Here is a 22,584-nt window from a genome sequence, read left to right on the forward strand (position 1 = left end):
TTTAGTACACGGGTACAGATTGGATGCGGGTGCACACGGGGAGGGCGCTGAAGCGTTGTTTGACTGTACATCCAGGTCATATGCAATAGTACTGTCAGGTCTTAAGTTGGGGTATGTTGTTTTTTCCGTATAAAAAAGTTAAAATGTAAGACTCACGCAATTTGGCAGAATGAGCCCTATATGAGATATTGTGGGAAGTAGAACCTAAAGTGTACATGCCCTGCTTCATATGACGCTTAATGACTACACACTGCTTGCATAGAAATGGCGGGCCGGCCTCAGGGTTGTAGGCTCATGCTGTGTACTCTGCTTGGTACCAATAAAGGTCTTACAAAAAAAAAAAAAAAACTTGCATCTCTTCTGCTTTGGCACAATACATCCATTATATGTAAGGCAAACAATGTACATTGCCTTAACCCCTTCGACGCTCATGACGAGCTAGGTAGCCTCCTCGCACGCTCATGACGAGCCCAGCTCGTCATGTAAAGTGCGAATCCGCAAAACCCAGTGTACGGGCGGAAATCATGCCGCACGCATGCGGTTAACAGTTCATCATATACCCTGAAAATAAATAAGGAAAATCTGAAATTAAAAAAGAGAAAAAACATAGCGGCTTGTAAAGCCTCAACAATCACCAAGGTTACATTCTGGGCCTTGTGCAGCACATTACATCATAAGTCATGATGACCTTACAGTATAACTATCCCTGACTTTGAGAGTCGGTCTAGAAGAATATAAGTGCTCCTTCAGGCAGTTTTTATTATGTGGTGGTTTGTTCTTTAATGTGTTTGTTGTTGACAGATGTATATTATTTTGTGATATTTATTCATAATTTCCTCTGTTAGATGCCTCTTTTTACAGCTTAACCCGCCGGACAAGTCAATATCTCACTCTGGTTTATTTGGCTAATTTTCTCTCTCCCCGAGGGATTTTCCCTGTCGACAGTGAAGAGCAGTGATCTTTTTCCCCCTTGCTTAAACTGCGTACAAATCACACTGTCCGTGTTTCCCTTCTCTTTTAATTTATAGATTGCCTTGAGGATTGGTCTCTTTAGAGCTCGATGTTTGGTCACCTCATCTGATTATGGGTACCCCTTTAAGTGGATTAATTTGCCTGTTGTCTGAACTCAAAACTTCCTCAGGTTTTCATTAGGAGACTGGATCCAGAAGCAGAAGTAGTGGCTTTAGTTTAATCCTGGTCACTTTGTGAGGCTATGTATTTTCTGCTTCACAGTGATCCTCAGAACGTCTTTTCAGATCGAAAGTAACAAAGCTACCCTGGAACGAATGACACAATTTTGGACAGCACAAGTTTAGGACTCTCAAGCTCTCAAATTCTCTGTAGTCTTACACAGGCTTCTTCCATATTTCCCCCCTCCTTCTCTTTGATCCAGTAGCAAACGCACACTATTTGGTCATGCAGCACCAGCTGCGTCTTATAGCATGAAAGGTTTCAGGAGAACTTGGAATGTCCCAGGCCTTTCGCAAGAAGGAGTGTTGATAATCAGAGTTGTCTAGGCCCCTACCACTAGAGCAAATTAGGAGTGCACATGGTCAGTCTGGAATGGCAGGTTGATACTGTGTCACCCCCTGCTGTTCAGTTAGGTAACTTTCGAGTTACTCTTATTTCCAAGGGGAAGGCATATTGAACCATTAAAATGTATTGGTCCACTATTTCAGCAAGTCAGGGCTTGGCTCAGAAATAGCCAGTTGAAAAGCATTTCCTGGTGTGCGTGGTGTCAAACGATCTATCCAACTCAAGATTCCTCCTATGCCTAGATATACTGTTTTATAGGATGTTAAGATTGTTTAGGATTTTCTATTACAGTGGATGAAAAGAAATCATTTTACCTGCATGTTGTAGCCTTTTAGATTACTGGTAGGAGACCAAGACCATGTCAACTACTGTTTTGTACTCTTCTTTTCTCAACTGTGAAATGTGTGGTACAATGTTTGAAATGTTAATTGAACCATATTGCCATTTTATAGCCTTATTCAGCTATGCAGCTATTGATTTCAATAAAAAGCTAGGTCTTTCTCCTTGTCATTTCCCTACCTTAGCTAGATGGGTTAAGTGAATTATGATGGAGGTGGGGATTGATATATCTGATGTTTTTTGAGCGTCAAAAGCTTGCATCTCATCTGGACACCTTGAAAGCAGCAGATTGCTTTCATGACTCTACTTTCAGAATTTATTATTTTAAACCGATTGCCCATGTTTAACACTACATTGGGGATGTGACATCTCCTCCACTACAATGACAGGAGATTTAGATTATAATAAAGCCCAAAACAAGGATTTTTGCCTCCAAGTAGATTTCGCTCTAGAAAGACAGAATGTTACTCAACGGTTCGACTCTATGGTTCCTAGTTCGTTTCTTTTCTCATTTTCATTGAAGACCGGCTCAGGTACAAGACCGTGGGTCTCAGACAAAGAAGTGGAATTGCTCTCTGTCAAGGGTATTTATAATGGTACTGTGAGGTCATCGTGACTGTTGTGATGTAATGTGCTGCACAAGGCATAGAATGTTAACCTTGGATTTTGTTAAGACTTTATAATCCCCTATGTTACTCTCTTTAATTTTATTCATATATTGTGATTCAATGTTGCTGCTAGTGAAATACAGTAGGGAAGGGCAGTCATAATCTTTGCCTCCTTGTATTTAATTGAACTTAAACCTCCTGGCATTGTAGTGGAGGAGATTTCACTTTCAGAGTTTGAAAGTGATACCTGATTAAGTGAACCGCTGTGATCCTGCCAGCCTTTCAGTGGTAAAGCACTGAAGCACAAATGCGCTGTGGCTGACATGGTGATCCAGGACCACTTACTGGACCTTTTTTTAGAAGGTTTTTTTGTACGTTTTAATTATCGTGAATATGGCCTATGTTCATGGGAGCTCTTACAGGAATACCAGATTACATTAACCAAGATCAGAGTTTTACGATTTTTAGTTTTGGGGATATTAAGTGAACTGTGCTGAATCACAAGATTGTGGGCCAACACTGGAACCCTATTCTGGTTCCCCCCGGTCCAAAGTCTGCAGCTCTGTCCATAGATCACGTCTCCTTCTCTGAGGTTGTGGCACTGAGCTGAATGCAATACGCAAGGATAGCAGAAATGTAATATGGTGATTTGCAGAGAATAGAAAGTTTTATATGGGCATCCCTATTCTGCTGCATTACCTTATAACAGGACTTCAGCCTGCGCAATTTCTATGGTTCAACTCTCCAAACAAAACCGAAACAAGTATAGATCAGACAAATACACAATCGTATATTTTATTTAATTTACAAGCAAAATACAAAAATCGAAGTTTTATTCTACTGGTTAGATTGGAGCTTTTCAAAACTTAATTTTAGTCTCCTCTTTTAAATGTCTCCACCTATACAAACTGCATTTAACATTTTCATATACATATGCTTTGTTAATTTGCTTGTATTTCCTTTCGTAAACTGCCACGGACACCAGGTTAAGAACTGCTGTCTTACACCATGTAACCCGTTTGAATAAATTCTTGTCTATTGCATAAAATACTCTTCTTTAACCATCATAATATTGCAGTCATTTAAGCTTTTACGGGTAGTTCTAGGTACAGTGTCATAAATGGGTGGTTTTATGCGAGGGATAAATGGATGTATTTGTTTTATCTTTTTCTCACTACATTTTCCTTCCTGTAACAAGTATTTTCACCATGTCCTAGGACAACAATAACACTAGCACTGATAATTTGTATGTTTTATTCACAAATAAGACTGCCTCAAACAGTATTACAAAGAATAAAGATATTACCTGAAGGCAGTTATGCCTTCGATCGTTAGGTCATTTTGTTCTGTAAATATCACTTAGGTCTTATCCTAGATTGTTTTTTTTTATCCTCTGCAACCGAGTCATATTCTAATCCTTCCAGGTTTTCCTTATCCTCTCTGTAGGGTAAATGCTTAATATTGGTTTCTTGCCAGTGAACCCCTTGAGAAAAACTGTGATTGAATTAGCCAGATGGGATATGTACAGGAAGAGTGGAAGCGACTAATGTAATTAAAATGCTCTGCTTTGGCTGTTTTAATCAAGTTTGCAATGACCTCCAAAAAAATCTTAATCCATCTGAGCAGAAAGTAGCCCATTGTCTTGTATTTATCTACAGGGCCAGAATAATGGGTAATACATTTTGCAATTGTATTTATAGAATTATGGTGAAATTGGCAATTATGTTTTAAGAATTTAAACAAAAAATGTATTTTTGGCATATCGCACGCCTGCATTGAGTTCTAATTATTTTACTATATTACTTGCTCGTGAAGCAGTGCATGCAATTGACAGCTTGATTGATAATGTTGGTAGATGTTGGAGTGCTGGGCCATGTAGGAGAGAGGTCACTGTTTTGGTAAGTGTGGCTGCACACTGAAAAACCAATTGACCCATTGAGGAAATGGATTTCAATAAGATTAACCTTCGAAGCCGTTTGCTAACCTGAACACTGCAGCAAGGCAATACTCAGCGAATATTGTGTAACAACCAAACAAAGAATACATGGAAGAACTAAACATTGTAGAAGTCTGCAGTACATTTAAGTAAAAAGATAAAAATGTAATAAGAAAAATGTCAAAAAAATGAAGGAAGTGGATTATCAGGTCAAAGGAATGGGAAAATGACAAATCTCACCAGTGAAGATCAGTCGGACATAAAGAGCCGGTGAATTATACTAGTGAAGGATACACCATTCACATAAAAAAAATATGGAATCAAAAATGTCAAATGGAACCACCCAGCAACTTGTATACCAACAGTTCTACAAAAAGTTGGGTATGCTTTGCAAGAGCGGTTTGAAAGTCCAGATTAAAGATAGTAAAATCTTTGAGTGATAGAGGTAGAGGGTCACAATGCAAGGTTGACCCTTGAGTATTAGTTGCCATCCCAAAGTTAGGGACTCCTCCCAGTTACTATTCCACATTTTGTGTTAGAAGATATGTTGGTTCTTCGAAATAAATAAGCTAGCCTGGGTGCTGAATCCAAAGAAGTCTCAAAACGCAAGTCGGGTGTGGGTTGCAAGAGCCCTTGGTAAAATAAGGGCATCTGATATACAAAGTTCCAAGTGGCAACAAACTGCAAAACAAAGCATGTGGCTGGCCTTAAGATGCAGAGGGGTTTGCCTAACGGCTAGGGCGCTCGACCTCGGACCTGGGAATCTGGGTTTGAGTCTCGGTAACGACGCCAAAAAACCTCCTGTGATTCTGGGCAAATCACTTAATCTCCCCGTGCCTAAAATGAATGCAGTGTCCTCATGTAACGTAACTGGTGCTATGTAAAGCCCTCTGATACCTGATTCAGTTCGGGTCTAGTTCGCGCTATATAAAACTCTGCAAAAAAAGATCCACGTTCCCACTGTCAAGCTTTGTATTATGGGGATATAAATGCTTCGCTGGGAGAAAGTCAAATGTGGTGCCAAGTGAGAGCTCTATATAGTCTGATGGACTTTGTGGGAGATCTTGATCAACACTTTTTGTGGATTTCAAAAAGCTCCAATAGGTATGAGGTAGTGTGACTATACTGTAGCATCTAGCCTTCGTTAGACAAGTTCTTGTAGTTCACTTCAGTCATCCATAGCCTACAAACATGGAGATGTCTTCACCCAACTGACCAAAACATTCTGATAAGCCAGGTTTTTAATAGAAAATCAATCAGAAATCATTCTGGCAGGTCCTAGTGGCAGGAAGGGCTGTATCATGCAGATTTGTGCTAGTGCAGAGCCGAGGGCCCTGTTTTTGTCCATTTGAGTTTTTTAGATTCATACATATAACTACATTTCTCAGTTATTGCGTGATCTTCAGGCAACACTGAGCAGATTTTGCCTCTCTTGATTCTGATTTGCTCTGTTAAAAGGTATTGCATTAAGTCAGAAAATAAGTGTTCGAGGCATATGGGCTGCAGATGGTACATTTATGAATAGATCGCCATCTGGTGTCGGGCTTGGATGATTGCACTTGTTTTTCTTCTGGAGAAGTCTTTGTCGTCATAGATGACTCCTCCTCTTGGTGTTAGTGCGCATGGGCATCGGCTCCATCCTTAGATTGTTTTTTTCCGCCATCGGGTTCGGATGAGGATCGAAGCGCTCCGGACCGACTTCGATAAAGAAGGTTATATTCGGCGCGTAACCCTTTCCAATTCGACGGTATTGTTATCGAACGCGACTTCACTTCCATACCGACGCGTTTCGAAGGACGACGACTACGAGAAACTCGACGTAGTCCAGCCCGGAGTCCATGGAAAGGACTCCATTCAAAAAATGTCCAACGTGTGGTGCTAAGTTCCCACACAAGGACCTACACGAGGTGTGCAACCTCTGCTTGTCCCCTGAACACGAATCCAGGGACTGTGAGGCCTGTGCAGCGTTCTCTTCAAAATCGATGATTAGAAACCGTCGAGCCCGAAGACACGAGGTATCGAGAATGCAGTCACAAGCAATCCCGGAGCTGTTCGAGGACCAGCACCCTGAAGAAGACGAAGAAGAAGGCGAAGAGGCGGGGTCCGGCGCGGGCGAGTCCGACGTCGACGAAATGGATGTCCAACAAACTGTGAGTGACGACGTCCCTTTACCAAAGAACAGACCCCGCACGGTGTCGACCCCGCCTTCGAGCCCGGTCAGACAACCGAAAAAAGTTTCCGGCGCCCCGCCTTCGAGCCCGGCAACGAAACCGAAACCCTCGGTCTCCCATCATGGTGGTTCCGATAAACGGACCACATCGACACCGAAGCTCCAAGTCAAGGAAAGCTCGAAGTCGAAGCAGTCCATGTCGACACCGAAACACGTTTCGACGTCGAAAACACCCTCGACACCGGGGACATCTTCGATACCGAAGACATCGGATCCGAATAAAATCTCGGTGCCGAAAATACAAATGGACAGTCAGAAGAAAAAACACCTTTCGGACCCGAAAACTGCGGTACCGACACAGGAATACAAGACCGATCCTAAACAAAAGACTCTGTTTATTGATCCAAAAACTGGCAAGGTAGTCACAGAACTACCTAAAAAGAGGAAGAATGAACATTCGGACGACAAAACTCATCCGAAGAAGAGAACAATGGGGACAAATACAACTCCTCCCCCTTCTCCAAAACCTAGACACACACCATCTTCTCCTCTTCCTCACAATAGACCAAATATTCCTCCCACACGACCATCTACACCTACAACAGATGTAGAGAGTGACACAGGGGAGGGGGAACATCCTGGGGATGATGAAGACACAATCCCAGAGGAGGCAGACCCATGGGAAGAGTACAATGTAGGGTCAGATAACGATAACGACCCTGAATTGTATCCTTCAAAACCTTCACCTCCTGATGATAATACTGGTTTTGCGCAACTCATTAATAGAGCAGCAACATATCACAAGGTAGAACTACATGCAGAACCTCAAATAGAGGATTTCTTATTAGAAACACTACCTACTGCACAAAGAACATCAGGAACACTACCAATGCTTAAGGGCCTTCTCAGTCATACATCAGAGATATTCAAAGACCCAGTGAGGGCTAGGGTACTGAACCCAAGAATCGATAAGAAATATAGGGCAGCTCCAAAAGACCCAATATACATTAAAGGGCAAATTCCTCTAGACTCACTAGTGGTCACAAACGCTCGTAAGAGAGCAAACTCTTTATCTACAGGAGAAGCTCCACCTCCTGACAAAGAGTCTAAGCTAATAGATGCCTCTGGCAAGAGAGTAGCATCTCAAGCGGCAAACAGCTGGCGCATAGCTAATACGCAAGCACTACTTGCAAGGTATGACAGAGCGCATTATGATGAATTAGAAAAACTCATCACACATCTCCCTAAAGAACATCAAAAGAGGGCAGATCAACTCATACAAGAAGGGAAGTTAATTACTAACACTTCAATCAAGTGCGCCCTAGACGCGGCAGACACTGCAGCAAGATCTACAAACACAAGCATCATGTTAAGGAGACATGCATGGCTCAGGGTATCAGGGTTCAAACAAGAGGTACAAACATCGTTACTGAACCAACCTTTTGATGGGAAAACACTTTTCGGCACAGGGACAGATGAGGCCTTAGAAAAGATGAAAAAGGATACCGAAACGGCTAAATCAATGGGAGCATTGCAACAGCCGACACAAAGAGGTTCCTTTCGTAGGTCCGCCTATAGAGGAGGATCCAAAAATAAGGTACAAGCCAGCAACAAACCTCTTTTACACCTACATCACCCAGAGGTAATTCTAGAGGTGGCTACAGAGGTAGCAACAACAAGGGTAGAGGTCGCGGAAACAACAACAACCGCAACTCTCCAACCCCAAAGCAGTGACTTCATACAGCTCCCCCCAGACCATATAACACCGGTCGGGGGACGCCTATCACAGTTCCTACCTGTCTGGGAAAACATCACATCAGACAGGTGGGTGAGACAAATTATCCAACATGGTTATTGCCTGGAACTCACATCTACCCCACCAAACATCCCCCCCAAACAGCGTCCAATGAAACAAGATCACCTGACACTGTTAAAGCAGGAAGTACTATCCCTGCTAGGAAAGCATGCCATAGAGAAGGTTCCACAGCACCAACAAGGAACAGGAGTATACTCCCTATACTTCCTAATTCCCAAAAAGTATGAGTCTCTAAGGCCGATACTGGACCTAAGACCTCTCAACGCATACATAAATTCGGAACATTTCCACATGGTCACGCTCCAACAGGTACTTCCTTTACTGAAGAAAGGGGACTTTCTTTCTACACTGGATCTAAAAGACGCTTACTTTCATATCCCGATTCACAAAGCCCACAGGAAATACCTCAGGTTTGTGGTAGAAGGACAACATTATCAGTTCAAAGTCCTTCCGTTTGGTGTCACAACGGCACCAAGGGTGTTCACAAAATGCCTGGCAGTGGTGGCAGCTCACCTAAGAAGACAACAAATACATGTCTTCCCATACTTGGACGACTGGCTAATAAAGGCCAAGTCACAAGAGGAATGTCTTCAAAACACACAAAAGACAATTCAGCTACTACACCAGCTAGGGTTCACGGTGAACTACACAAAGTCACACCTACAACCAAGCAAGGTTCAACAATATCTGGGGGCTACTATAGACACAGAAAAAGCCAAAGTATACCCCAATCCAGTCAGGATCCAAACAATGCTTACAATCATTCAAAGATTCCAGCCACAACACTCACTACCAGCAAGAGTGTTCATGCAGCTATTAGGGATGATGTCATCCTGCATACTGCTAATACCATATGCCAAACTACAAATGCGTCTGCTACAAGAATGCTTAGCGACACAGTGGAATCAGGCTCAAGGACAGATTACAGATCTGGTGTTGGTAGACGACCGCACACACCGCTCTCTGAAGTGGTGGAACACAACAAACATTGCCAAGGGGCGGTCGTTCCTAGAACCAATTCCACAGGTGACAATAACAGCGGACGCATCGCTCACAGGATGGGGAGCACATATGGAGAAATACACAGTACAAGGAAGGTGGAGTGTGCAGGAAAAAAGACTGCACATCAATTACCTAGAACTACTAGCGGTGTTTCTAGCATTGAAAGCCTTCCAAATACATGTTACCAACAAAGCAGTCCTGATCAGAACAGACAACATGACAGCAATGTATTATATTCAAAAACAGGGGGGGACGCACTCTCTCCAACTATCCAGACTAGCACAGGAAATCTGGAGATGGGCCATTCCTCAAAACATCTATCTGTTAGCCGAACACCTACCAGGAGTCCAAAACCAGATAGCAGACATCTTAAGCAGACAGTCGGAACAAATACACGAATGGGAACTGCACCAACAAATACTGCAGCCATTCTTCCAAAGATGGGGACAGCCAGAGATAGACCTCTTTGCCACTCATCAGAACGCAAAATGCCAAAGCTTCGCGTCCAGGTACCCGCACCACCTGTCGCAGGGCAATGCGTTATGGATAAATTGGTCCAACAAATTTGCATACGCTTTTCCCCCTCTCCCACTAATCCCATTAGGGGTCAGAAAACTACAACAACACTCAATGACCATGATACTAGTAGCACCCACGTGGGCAAGACAACCGTGGTTCACCACGCTCCTGCAACTCTCACAAGTGCCACATCAAAAGCTACGAATTCTACCCATGCACCTTACACAGAACCATGGAGAAATAATGCACCCAGATCCCACACAATTGAACCTAGCGATCTGGCTCCTGAAATCCTAGAATTTGGGTACTTAGATCTACCCCCAAATTGCATGGAGATAATTAAACAAGCGAGACGTCCCACCACCAGAGCATGCTATGCAGCTAAGTGGAAGAGGTTTGCTATACACTGTACTAATAATAATATCAACCCTCTGGACGTATCAACAAGGGAGATTATTTGCTACTTATTACACTTACAGCAATGTAATCTAGCGTACACATCTATCAGGGTACATCTAGCAGCTATAGCAGCGTACCTACAAAACAGGCAGCACATATCACTGTTCAGAGTGCCAGCGATAAAAGCCTTCATGGAAGGCCTTAAAAGAGTCATTCCACCAAGATTACCACCTTCCCCGGTCTGGAACCTCAACGTAGTACTCACCAGACTAATGGGGCCACCTTTCGAACCTATGCATAGGTGCGAAATACAATTCCTTACATGGAAGGTGGCTTTCCTTATAGCCATTACCTCACTCAGGAGAGTAAGTGAATTACAGGCATTGACAATACAAGAACCATTCCTACAGTTACACCAGAATAAAGTGGTTCTTAGAACAAACCCAAAGTTCTTGCCTAAAGTAATTTCAGCATTTCACATCAATCAGCCAGTGGAACTACCAGTCTTCTTTCCAAAGCCACAGACGGTAGCAGAAAGGGCTCTACATACACTAGATGTCAAAAGAGCCATTTTGTACTACATAGAAAGAACACAAAACTTCAGGAAAACTAAACAACTATTTGTAGCATTTTCCCCAACACATAAGGGCAATCCTATCTCTAAAGCAGGCATCGCTAGATGGATTGTAAGATGTATACAAATATGTTACATTAAAGCAAAGAGAACATTAACTGTTCCTCCTAGAGCTCATTCTACACGAAAACTAGGAGCATCTATGGCATTCTTAGGGAACATTCCCCTAGATGACATATGTAGAGCAGCAACTTGGTCTACACCACATACATTCACAAAGCACTACTGTGTTGATGTACAGGCTGCACAACAAGCCAGAGTGGGCCAAGCTGTATTAAAAACTCCATTTCAAACAGTTGCGACAGACACTGGTGACCACCGCTAGGGAGGTAACTGCTGTACAATCTATTCATAAATGTACCATCTGCAGCCCATGTGCCTCGAACGGAATATGCTACTTACCAGTATGCATCTGTTCTTGGCATAGAGGGCTGCAGAGTGGTACATGCCCTCCCTGCATCCCCGGAAACCTGTGTCTGTCCCAACATTATCTTATTTAGATACACTTACATGGGCATATCTTTATGTATTATACTACACTACTCCATCTAACCCTACTATGGCAAAACAATCTAAGGATGGAGCCGATGCCCATGCGCACTAACACCAAGAGGAGGAGTCATCTATGACGACAAAGACTTCTCCAGAAGAAAAACAAGTGCAATCATCCGAGCCCAACACCAGATGGCGATCTATTCATAAATGTACCACTCTGCAGCCCTCTATGCCAAGAACAGATGCATACTGGTAAGTAGCATATTCCTTTCTGTTTACATGTGTGAACTTTAGAACCCTGAAACATAAAAAAACAAGCATGTGGCTCTGCGCTAAGCCAGCACTTCTCTGCATGATACAGGCTGAGCTCTCTTGATTAATGTAGTCAGAAGGGAAGAGGGTGTTGCTTTTCTTGTCCCAGTTCCATAGAAGTCCTTCCGCAGTAACTGCAGGTTTCACCAATTCAGGACTATTCCAATTGCCAGGTACTTACAAACGCCAAGAAATAAGTTTCATAGAAGAATCGAGCAGTCCACAGCATATCAATTGTGCACATACAACTGGCACCCACCCACTGAGTATTCCCAGTGCTTGTATTTAACTCTAGATCTTCCATAGGCCAGCAAGTTTCTCCTCATTTACAGAAACATCTCCAACATAGCTTCCAAAAGCTAAGATCCTACTGCAGGCAAGCCTCACTGTTCTTAGTAACGTAAGCAACACTAAGCATTGAGGCCAAATCAAGAAGGCGTCTTTCCTACTTCTCAAACACGTTCTAGAAACAAGATTTCATGCTAGAAAAAAGAAAAGCTCTTCCAAGGTAACCTCTTCAGATAGATAAGGTCCCCTTAAGGCCACAGTCAGGAAGGCTTTTCTTTCTTCTCCTATTCTAAATCCTGATGGGAGGTAAAGCGACTCAGCAGAAACACTAACTCTAGTGCACCATGTCAATTGACATTGTACCCTAGCTCTGAACATATACACTCCGGCCGTTCTTGGAAGAGTGTTTTGTACTAATCAGTATTTCATAGAGGACTTGCGGGGGAGGAATCCAGCAAGGTGAAATTTTGAGAAATGAAACCTGAAAAAACCTCAAATCACTCTTCATAGCTTCGCTTCTTCAATAGAAATCAGACTAGGCCTGCCAAGAAAATGGAGGCATCCCTGACCTCCCAGTGAAACCAGCATAAGGAATTTCCACAGACCACTGGTCACTGACTGGCAGAGATCGCTGCCTCTCTGGGTGACATCGGTGTTTATCTTAGTGATGGGAAATGGTGTTTCATAGAAGTATACAGTCCCTCATACTTGGGTTCAGGGTCTTCAGGGTTTAAGGAGGCCTTTTTGCCAAAGAATGATTAGACTCCTTCCTGTGACCTACGAAACCCATTCACATTATGAAAAGGTACATCTTTTTGATTTGAACATTCTCACCAGTACCTTACTAGAAACGTCTAGGGCAGTGATTGATTCAAGAATGCTCTTTTAATAAATGTCCCTTTCAGCATCACTAAAAGTAAATATTTAACAACCCTTTTCATTAATCCTTTGCTTAAAAATCAGATTGTAAGAACATAATACATATTTTTGTTTTTAAGAGGTGTGGTTCAAGAACTGACCTCCTCAGCGCCACTCCCAAGTTAGAGGCAGGGCTGTAAAATGGCATCTTTGGACACAATGCACAATCTCTCTTCCCTTAAAGAAGGACACTTTTCTCACCTCCCTCAGGTAGATAAACATGACAAAAAATGTTTGGTTAGTTTCCTGCTCAAATCAGATAATCTTTCATGCATTCCGAAGGCTATTGGTCCTAATCCAATGAAGAATTTTCAACATATTCCTTTTTGTGCTCAGCTCATTATCGTAAAAAATGAAAATTCACAAACTAGTTGGTGCTATGTATAACTTGTATTATGTATCTTCAAATCGTGTGCAAGTGATGCTCGAGTATGATGCACATATGGAATATTATTATTTAAATGTTTCTTTTAGGTCAATAGCAGTCCATAAACATGCAGCATATTGCATTAAAAACCATAGGTTAAAAACATCCATATCTGCTAGAGGCTTTTAGCCGCACATCCCTTACCTTTGAATTTTCCTAGGCGTATGACTGAATCGGGAAACATTTTCATGAACAGTACATCTGCTTGACAGTAGGTGTCGTTGGTCAGCTCTGCATGGCATCGTCTATGCCGAAGTGACGTCTGCTGCACCTATATAGGCGCCACCTTGTTGGGCTGATATCGGTTTCTGTTTTATTTTTTATGCACCAGCCAGCGCGGATCTGAGAGAAGAGGTATCAGGGTTTTAGACATTTTGTTGACCTTTTGTGTGGTGTGCTGACAATGTCATTGGGGAAGACCGGTTTTAAACTCTGTGGCGCCTGTCGCCGTGCCACACCTTGTGTGTTTGTGGTGTCTGAAGCGCGACCAGAACTCCAAGTCGTGCTCCGACTGCCGGGCAATGCGACCGAAGGCTTTGAGGGAACAATCCCTATTGTTGCTAGTGGCCCTGCATGGGACTTTGCGGAAGTCATGGTCCGCTTGAGAGAAAGGTCTCGGGACTGTGCCAGGAGTCCAATGTCCTCAAAATCGGGGCACTCTGGTAAGAGGCACAAAAAAATACAAGAAGTCGAATCGTGCTTATGCGATGAATGAACATCGGCGTTCGAGGCATGGTTCCTCGAAACCTGCACTTGTTCGACACCCTGTGCCTCCCCAGTTTTCTGGGAGCTGGAGTGACCCCAGTTCAACTAAAGAGTTCTATGAGGCCATTCGCCTAATTTTTGAGCGGCCCGGCCCCTCTGTAGCGCCTTTGGGCACCGCAGGGTCAGAGGGGGCCCCCATCTGGTTCCATGCCGGCAGCTCCGGCCCATGCTCCGATAGGCCCCCATTGATCTGAACATGAATCCAGACTGGCACTGGTTGTGCAACTACAACCTTTCCTTGGTGCCGGCCCCAATGCTGATTCCGGTGCCGACAGGACCCCGTGTCCAAGGTCTGAGTCTAAGCGCTATTCTGAATGGCTAGGCCTTGGGGAGGAATGGGAGGGGTCACTGGCCCCTTGAGAATACCAGTACCATCAAGATATAGGCTGGTATGAGGAACTGGTTGATGCCAGCCTAACTAGATACATCTCCAGATCTTGGCATGCATTCTCCCCCGCATCCTTGTGGATCTGGACTTGGCATGGAGAGTCTGGTATCCCGAGCTTCTGAACATGTATCGATTTGGCGATCAGGGTACACCTTTGGGAGGATGTTCTGTCGCAGCAGCTGGGGGGGTCCTCCACCCGAACATGTCCACTCTCCGCTTTTTTACATAGAAAGTGAGCAGCGGCAGTTAATTGCTTTCAACCTTCCTCCCAAAGTCTGCAATGTTATTCTGGCAGCCAGGTGTCCCCCCCACCAAGATGGTATACGCCTGCCGATGGAATCAATTTGTATCATATTGGACAGAAAAGTCCATTGATCCACTGTAATGACGTGTTTCTCTATATGTTTTGGTGCTTCTGTCAGTCACCAGGTCATTACTTACCACACCCTTTCTCAGGTTACAGAAAGACACCACATTTCACAATACTTACCCAAGAAAGGAATAAACACTGACAACATATAAGACCATTGCTGAGGAGCTCGCAAATAACAACAAGTCACAACACCTCCCAATCTAAGAGGGTACGCAGAAATTCACAACACCTCCTAATCTAAGAGGGTACACAGCGCATGCTCCTCCTAGCAATGTTATTTAGACATCCCTGATAGGAGGCACTTTCCCTTCCGTATCAACAATTACCCATTAGAGGGGAATCGCCCATCCCTCTGTAAGTACTTGGTAAAAAAGGGGTCTCAACCTTCCCTCACAAGGCATACCAACAAATGATATGCTCTAGGGTTTATTACATGATAATAGGATGACAAAAGAAAGAAATAACTAAACATCACAGTAAACATTAGCAGCAATCATAGATATACATAGAGCCTGAAAATAAAAGCATAGTTAGATAAAGTTAGATATACATCGAACACCTCACCATAATCTTAGGCGTCTTGTCATCTGAAGAAGGGTCCGTCTCTCTTTCCCTCACTGGTTGGTTCCGGACTCTCTGTGGCACACACACGTCTGCACCGTGATGTATCATCAGACCGCCAAAACACCAGACCAGCATCTCAGCTCAGCATATCAGCATCTCTCAGCATCTCAGAAGCTCTCTGCCTCTCAGAAACTCTCTCTGCCTGCATCTCTGAATCTCTCCCTCTCTCGGACCCCCTTTCTCTAATATAGAACTCTATCCTCTATCGAAGCTTCTGGAAGAGCCCGCCTACCTTTCTCACAAGATTCCTGTACTTTTCCACACCAAGCACCGTACAGCAGCTGGCCAAGCTTTTGTTCTGGCGCCAATGCGAAGAAGGCACATTCCTCCTGATAAGAACTGGTCTGCTCTGGTTCACTGCCGGTGAACAACACATGTAATCTCAAATATCACCTCTCACCTACAGAGGCTCAGAAGATGGCTGCAGTTTAGAATATGGAGTTGCTCAAGCATAGGCCTCTACTACTTGGAAAGCAGAATAATATTAGACCACGTCAAAGCCAATAGGCTAAAGTCATAATTCACCTAACTCAAATAACACTATGCACTTAATCCCTCAGTATTCCCTATGGAGCACATGTGTGCACCATCACCAACAACACTGCACCTCGACATCCCACACCTTCTATTCTTTGGCAAGATTATTGTAATGCAAGACCATCCTACATGAAGGTTAAAGTAACATAGCACACTAAAATCAGTACACAATGGTGGTGGTCGAGGGTCATCAAAGATCATCAGACCCCTAAAGTGGCTCATTCACTACACCCACTTTCTGCCTCCCTTTCTGATATTTTGTTTTTTATTCTTACCCTTGCACAGCAGGGCTTTGCTTTGGGCACTCAGGAGGGTTATCGTTCTGTTCTGTCTGCCTTCTTGCGGCTGCCTGACCAACCCTCTTTATTTAAGTTCTCTATTGTAAATAGATTTTTGAAGGGCCTTCTCATTTTATTATGCCTCAGTGGGACCTTCATTTGGTCCTCATTTTCTTCATGTGTGCTCCTTTCGAGCCTCTTTACAATTGTCCCCTCAGGCTGCTCACCATCAAAACAGCCTTCCTTGTGGCAATTACTTTGGCCTGGAGGGTGAGTGAGCTGCAGGCTTTTTCTTCCAAGCCTCCAGTCTTCTCAGTTTTTCCAGGCAAACTGGTGCTTTGCACTAGGACCTCTTTCTTGCCAACTGTGGTGACACCATTCAAGTGGGCCAAAATGTCACCTTGTCTACCTTCCACATTCCTCCACATCCCTTTAAGGAAGAAGAGTGACTCCATCGTCTGGACCCAAAAAGAGCATTGTCGATCTACCTTGACCACACACAAGAGTTTTGGGTGGACAACAAGCTTTTTGTGGGGTATGTTGGTACGAAGCAAAGTTGGACTGTGCAGAAACAGACTATCTTTCAATATGTCTTTCTCTTCATCAAGATCTGCTGCACACTGGCAAAGAAGCCGCCTCATGAAGGCTTAATTCAGTCCCCCAGAGCAAAAGCTGGGACCACTGTGTTAGCATGTGGAATCCGAGTGCTGGACATCTGCCAAGCAGCAACGTGGGCTTCCATGCACACGTTTATCAAGCATTACTGCCTAGACGCTCCGGTCTGAAGAGACGGCCATTTTGCCCATTCGGTCCTGCGTGACTTCCTAGTTTAAATTTGTCTGCAGACCCACCCGTGGGGGTGTTATTTCTTGGGTATCTTTTCAAAGGTAAGGAATCTGTGCCTAGAAGTCTCTATCAGCTGAACAAGTTACTTAAATTCGGTAACGTCTTATCTGCTAGAGACAATATCTAGCCGCAAATACATTACAGACCCACCCATCCTCCCTGTTCTGCTGACAGATTTCTAGGGTGAGGGAGGATCCGTTTCAGGGCCTTAGTTTGGATACCCCAGTGTCGGTGCACTTCATGGCTCCGCTCTTGTAGGGTTGTGAAATGTAACTGACGTCAGTGCACCAAGGTGGCTCCTATATAGGTGACGCGTATGTCACTTCCGGTGCGGAGTACATCAACCAGGCCCTGCAGAGCCGACCGATGCCACCTACCGGCGTGCAGGGATACTGCTCATGAAAAATCTTCCGAATCCAGTCTGACACCTGGAGAAATTTAAAGGTAAGGAATCTGCAGCTAGATATAGTCTCTACAAGACGAGCTGCTACCAAAGTTAAGTAACTTGTTCTACAATACATTGTCATTTCATCAATCAAAAAACCATTAAAAAAATCAAGACTTTAGACCTATATTTACACAGTCTAAAAATTGCTCTACTATTTGATTTCTGCTCAATCATAAACCGGCAGCCCTTGGTAATTTTATATTCTTTTCATAAAAGGCCCTAGGTTTTCCTAATATTATAATTATGAATGTTCTTTGGCATGGATTAATATATGAATAATCCAAGATAACATCACTAGATGAAATGACAAGATGCTTCATTTTTTTTCATTGACTCTGAGGGTAGTACTTTATCTTTGCAAAATAGATAGGTGTTGATTATCACGCTGTGCTTCTTAACATCATCCCTTCTTTGTTTCGCACGTGCGTCTTAAAGCCCTAAATGACTATGAATTAAAATAATGCATTCCCACTCATAGTACTACAAATGAAAATCATTAATAGAAACACTTGCTTTATGATAACTTGTGGCTCTGATGCTAATCCTCACTTTAGCTATACTTTGTTTTTATTGAAGTTAGAGATTGTATTCATACAAGTAAGGCAGATCAATAAGCTGAGTACATGCTGCCAAATGTGTGAGTAGCCTTCATCCTGAATTCGATACTTAAGTACTATTCGGTAGAAAGTATGTTCTTGAAGTATTATGAGGTAAGTTAGTCTCATTTATTTAGACCAATATTGGTTTTAGAGATATGACTTATAGTAATTGGCTGCTGTAAACCATTCAAGGATTATATACAGAGAAAAAGATAATAGCTTTTGCGTGTTTTTATGGTGTTAAAAATAAACTTGTAACAAAATTGAACTCTGTGTTTGTAATGTATATTCTCATTAAAACTTTTTAGGAATATGAAACTCGTACAGGAAAAGCCTGTAAGCCTGCAGCTCATTTTTCGAGGCGTAAGAACTTTGAATTTGAACCACTTTCAACCACAGCTCTTATTCTGGAAGATCGACCAGCGTAAGCAGTTTTTACTTTTACTTAAATATACTGTTTTCCAACTGCAAAATGTACACTGATAGCTTAAGCCTGTTTTGAAGTGTTTAAAAAATACTAGTGAAGCAGGCTTTTAAAAGAAAGTTTTATTGAGTAACTTTAATGTAATTCAAAGTATTATATTTTTTACCAATGATATCAGGCACATGTGCATGTCAACCTGTAGACGAGATAGTACAGTACAAGTGAATATACATCCACAGTAACCTGACTTCTCCAGCGAGCATTGAGACTGAGGGGAGGAAGCATCTCCAGATGACAGCTGCAGCTATGAGTGGAACGGCCCCACAAGTCTTGAGGCTGTGCAGTGGGCGTATTTCTGACGCGTAATAGTCCACTAAATGGCCATGTCTTTAAGCCATTCATCTGCCATGGGCAGTCTCCTCTGCATCCATACCATTGCCACTTGCCTCTTGGCAAAGACCAGTGCCATTGATACTGGATGTCGAATGGTGTTAAGAAGACTTGGCCATCTGAGAAGAGGGGGCAAAAATACTTCAAGTGTATTACTCAAGAGTTTTCCAGTCCATCAACACCTTTGGTATATTCGAGGACATATGTAAGAGTTGCTTTTGATAAACCATGTCGTTTAGACACTGCTTTGCCTCTAGAGTCAAATTTAACTCTCTGCTCAGGAGTGTAATAATATTGGTGCAAGTATTTCAAATGTAAGAGTTTAAGTTTGTAATCGAACGTCATTTTCTTCACTTGATCACAGGAGCACCCCCAATATTTATCAGAAAGTTGGTGCCCCATGAAATGCTCTCATCTCCGTTTAGCCCCAGAGAGAGAGTAAAAAATGGACGTCATAAATTCCGAGTAAAGGAAGGAAATGGAGTGGCCCGTGTCAACCCTTAGAGTGACTATAGGCGGTGAGCAGAGGCATTTCACGTTTTGGACTAGAAACAGTAACGCATGCTACCTTGCTTGCTGATCCTGGTCTGTGACAGCACAACATTGCCAGTGTCACTTCCCCTTGCGGAGTTAGAAAAGCTAGTGCAGCAGGTTTAAAGGTTATTGACTTTATTTGTATTAATGAGTTAAAGGGTGACTGCATGTTCGAATTGTAATCTGCCCTAAAGTGTGAATTTGTTTCATTCATTTTTTTTTTAGTTTACAACTACATATTGTTAACAGTTCCGCGAAGGGTTATCAGTGTTCAGAATTAGATGGCGCACAACATGTAGTGGTAGAGTAGTCACAATGGTGTAAAGTTGTTTGGTGCTGCTTGTTCAGAGAGAACCCTAAAACTCTGAAACCAAAGGGTAAGAAGGCTAACCCTTATGATAAATGAACTAACCAGTCAAGCGCACACAACAGTATTAATGATATGAGTAATCAAGTTTAACCCCTTCGACGCTCATGACGAGCTGGGCTCGTCATGAGGTAGCCTCCTCGCACGCTCATGACGAGCCCAGCTCGTCATGAATAATGGGATTTACAAATTCTCAGCGTGCCAGCTGAATCCCCCAAGCACGCATCAGGTTAAGTCATTCACAGGATAAGATCACACACGAATGTTCTTTTCATTCCTGTTTTAATAAGTATGTGAATGTTTCTCGTATCCAGGAGATCCATACGAAAGGAAACCAGCCGACACGTGTTTCGTCAGTTAGGGTATTAACCCATGACTCTTCAGGGCTGAGATGGTATGGAGTATCGTAATATCGGCAGAACGGTGATAATTCCAACCCGCTCCTGTTCGGGTTTTTCAAAATAACAGTGTGCAATGGTCCGCACACGGAATTGAAGGTAGTACCAAAAAGGCGTGTTTATTTGACAATGGCGAGTTTTGCCAATTGTCACTGCATAGATAGCGGTATGCCGTAGGTGTAACGCGGAGGATATTTTCCGGATACGGGAAACACCTGTTGACCATTCACATCATTACCTACCGATGACATCACTGATGAGATCTCAAATGACATCACTCGTGACATCACTCAGTGATTGTGTGTCTTTCTGAAAAATAAATATATTTTATATATGTATATCTAAAGGTAAATCGAAAAATAAATGGGTAAATAATTGTGTAAATTGATTTTTTTTTTGTAAAAATGATTGCATAACTGACTTAAGTGTATCTTAGGGAATACATGTATTAGCGAGTAATGTTTAAATATGTAAATATCTGTATTTTTGTCTCACTTTGTCTATAAGTGGCTGCATGAGTTGGTGAGTAGCTACATTAGTGTCAATATGGGTTATTAGTTGGTTTCTTGAGTATCAGTATGAGTGTCTGTTTAGTTCGGTGAGGGATATTATTTAGTGCATAGATGCATGAATGAGTGACTCGCTGTATGTGTTTTGAAGACAACATGTGTGCAGGACTGTATGGGTGGTGATTGTGTATATGGGTGTGTTAGTGAGTGAATGACTGCCTCAATAGTATCTTTATGAGTGATTACATATGTTTTAAACTAGTATATGTGAGTATGTTAAGTATTGATATATATAAGTGAGTATATGTGAGAGTGAGAGATTGGAAGAGTTCCTGTATAAATAAGTATGTGTTTCTATAAGTGATTGTTTAAGAGAGTAAGTATGTGTATGTTTCTGTAAAATTAAGTGTAGTGGTTTGTGTATAGCTGTATATGTAAGTAAATGGATGTTTGATAGTTTATTTGCATGTCTGAGTATGTGTGTGAGTAACTCTTTGGATGAGTGTCGGTGTGTAACAGCATGTATAGGTGTATGAGTACATATGAGTGATTACATGTATGAGTGACTATATTCAAGTGTTGGTGAATGAGTGGATGTGTATGTAGATGGTGGAATTACTGTATAGGTTGTTGTAAGTGGTATCGGTATCTCCATTTTTTTAAAATTTTAGTTTCTATTTTTGGATGTGTGTATCAACGGTTATATTACGCTGACAGCAGGTCTGCCACTCTGTCACAAGGATGATGTCATCAGTGATGTCATTTGAGATGTCATCAGTGATGTCATGAGTGATGTCACTGACCATGTCCTGTGTGATGTAATATGTGACGTCATCAGCAGTGCATTGCGGGCGCGCGAGTTATAGTTAGCTGAACTAACTATAAAGGGGGTATTTCAAAGGTTTTGTATGAGTGAAATGTCCAGCTAACTATAACATGTGTGAAACCTGTGTTTTTTTCTGTGAATTTCTAAGGTTTTTAAAATGCTAATTCCTAACTAGAACGTATGTGAAACCTATGGTTTTTTCAGTGAATTTGCAAGGTTTTTTAAATGCTAATTCCTAACTACATCGTGTGTGAAACCTATGGTTTTTTTCAGTGAATATATATATATATATATATATATATATATATATATATATATATATATATATAATATATATACTAGAAAACTAAACACCCACTTCCCTTACAAAGAAGTGGAAAGTTTGCATGTCTACAGCCTTTTTTATTTTTCACCTTATTCATCTTCCGCTCAATCAACACATCATCCACACATACACACACCTACTTGCTGCCTTTCTTGGCTGGGCTTATCAAATATTCTTCTTTAATTCAATTTCAAAGTGCAGGCCCTTTATTCAGCCTTCTTGGTAACTACTACCCGTGAATGGCAGTGGGTAATTTGCACACTTGCGTCCTTTCTTGCATCCTTTCTACCGCACACTGTGTGTACTTTGTGCACTACCTTGCTTACTTAGATGTGGTACTCGTTTCTCTTGCTCCCACTGCGGAATCCAACACCCTATCTGTGTAATGAGCTGGAAATCCAAAGATCCACTTCACTGACAAGGCAGTGGGTAGTTTGCATGCCTCCAGCCTTTCTTATTTTTCACCTTTTTCATCTTCCACTCAATCAACACATCATCCGAGAAGACACCAAATATAGTTTGAAAAGAAGTCACAAGGCCACTGCTTATAACTT

General features: G+C 42.4%; 1 protein-coding gene across 4 annotated transcripts in view; it reads left to right on the forward strand.

Moving 5' to 3' along the window:
* TBC1D12 (TBC1 domain family member 12) overlaps positions 1-22,584 on the forward strand; it is a 308,722-nt gene that overhangs the window by 131,887 nt on the left and 154,251 nt on the right. For all 4 annotated transcript variants that reach the window (XM_078643381.1, XM_078643382.1, XM_078643384.1 and 1 more), the window contains one exon: positions 18,566-18,681. In XM_078643381.1, coding sequence (XP_078499507.1) covers positions 18,566-18,681 — 116 coding nt within the window. The remainder of the gene's footprint in view (positions 1-18,565; positions 18,682-22,584) is intronic.

Source organism: Lissotriton helveticus, chromosome 5_1 (assembly GCF_964261635.1).
Source record: "Lissotriton helveticus chromosome 5_1, aLisHel1.1, whole genome shotgun sequence".
Taxonomy (NCBI): domain Eukaryota; kingdom Metazoa; phylum Chordata; class Amphibia; order Caudata; family Salamandridae; genus Lissotriton; species Lissotriton helveticus.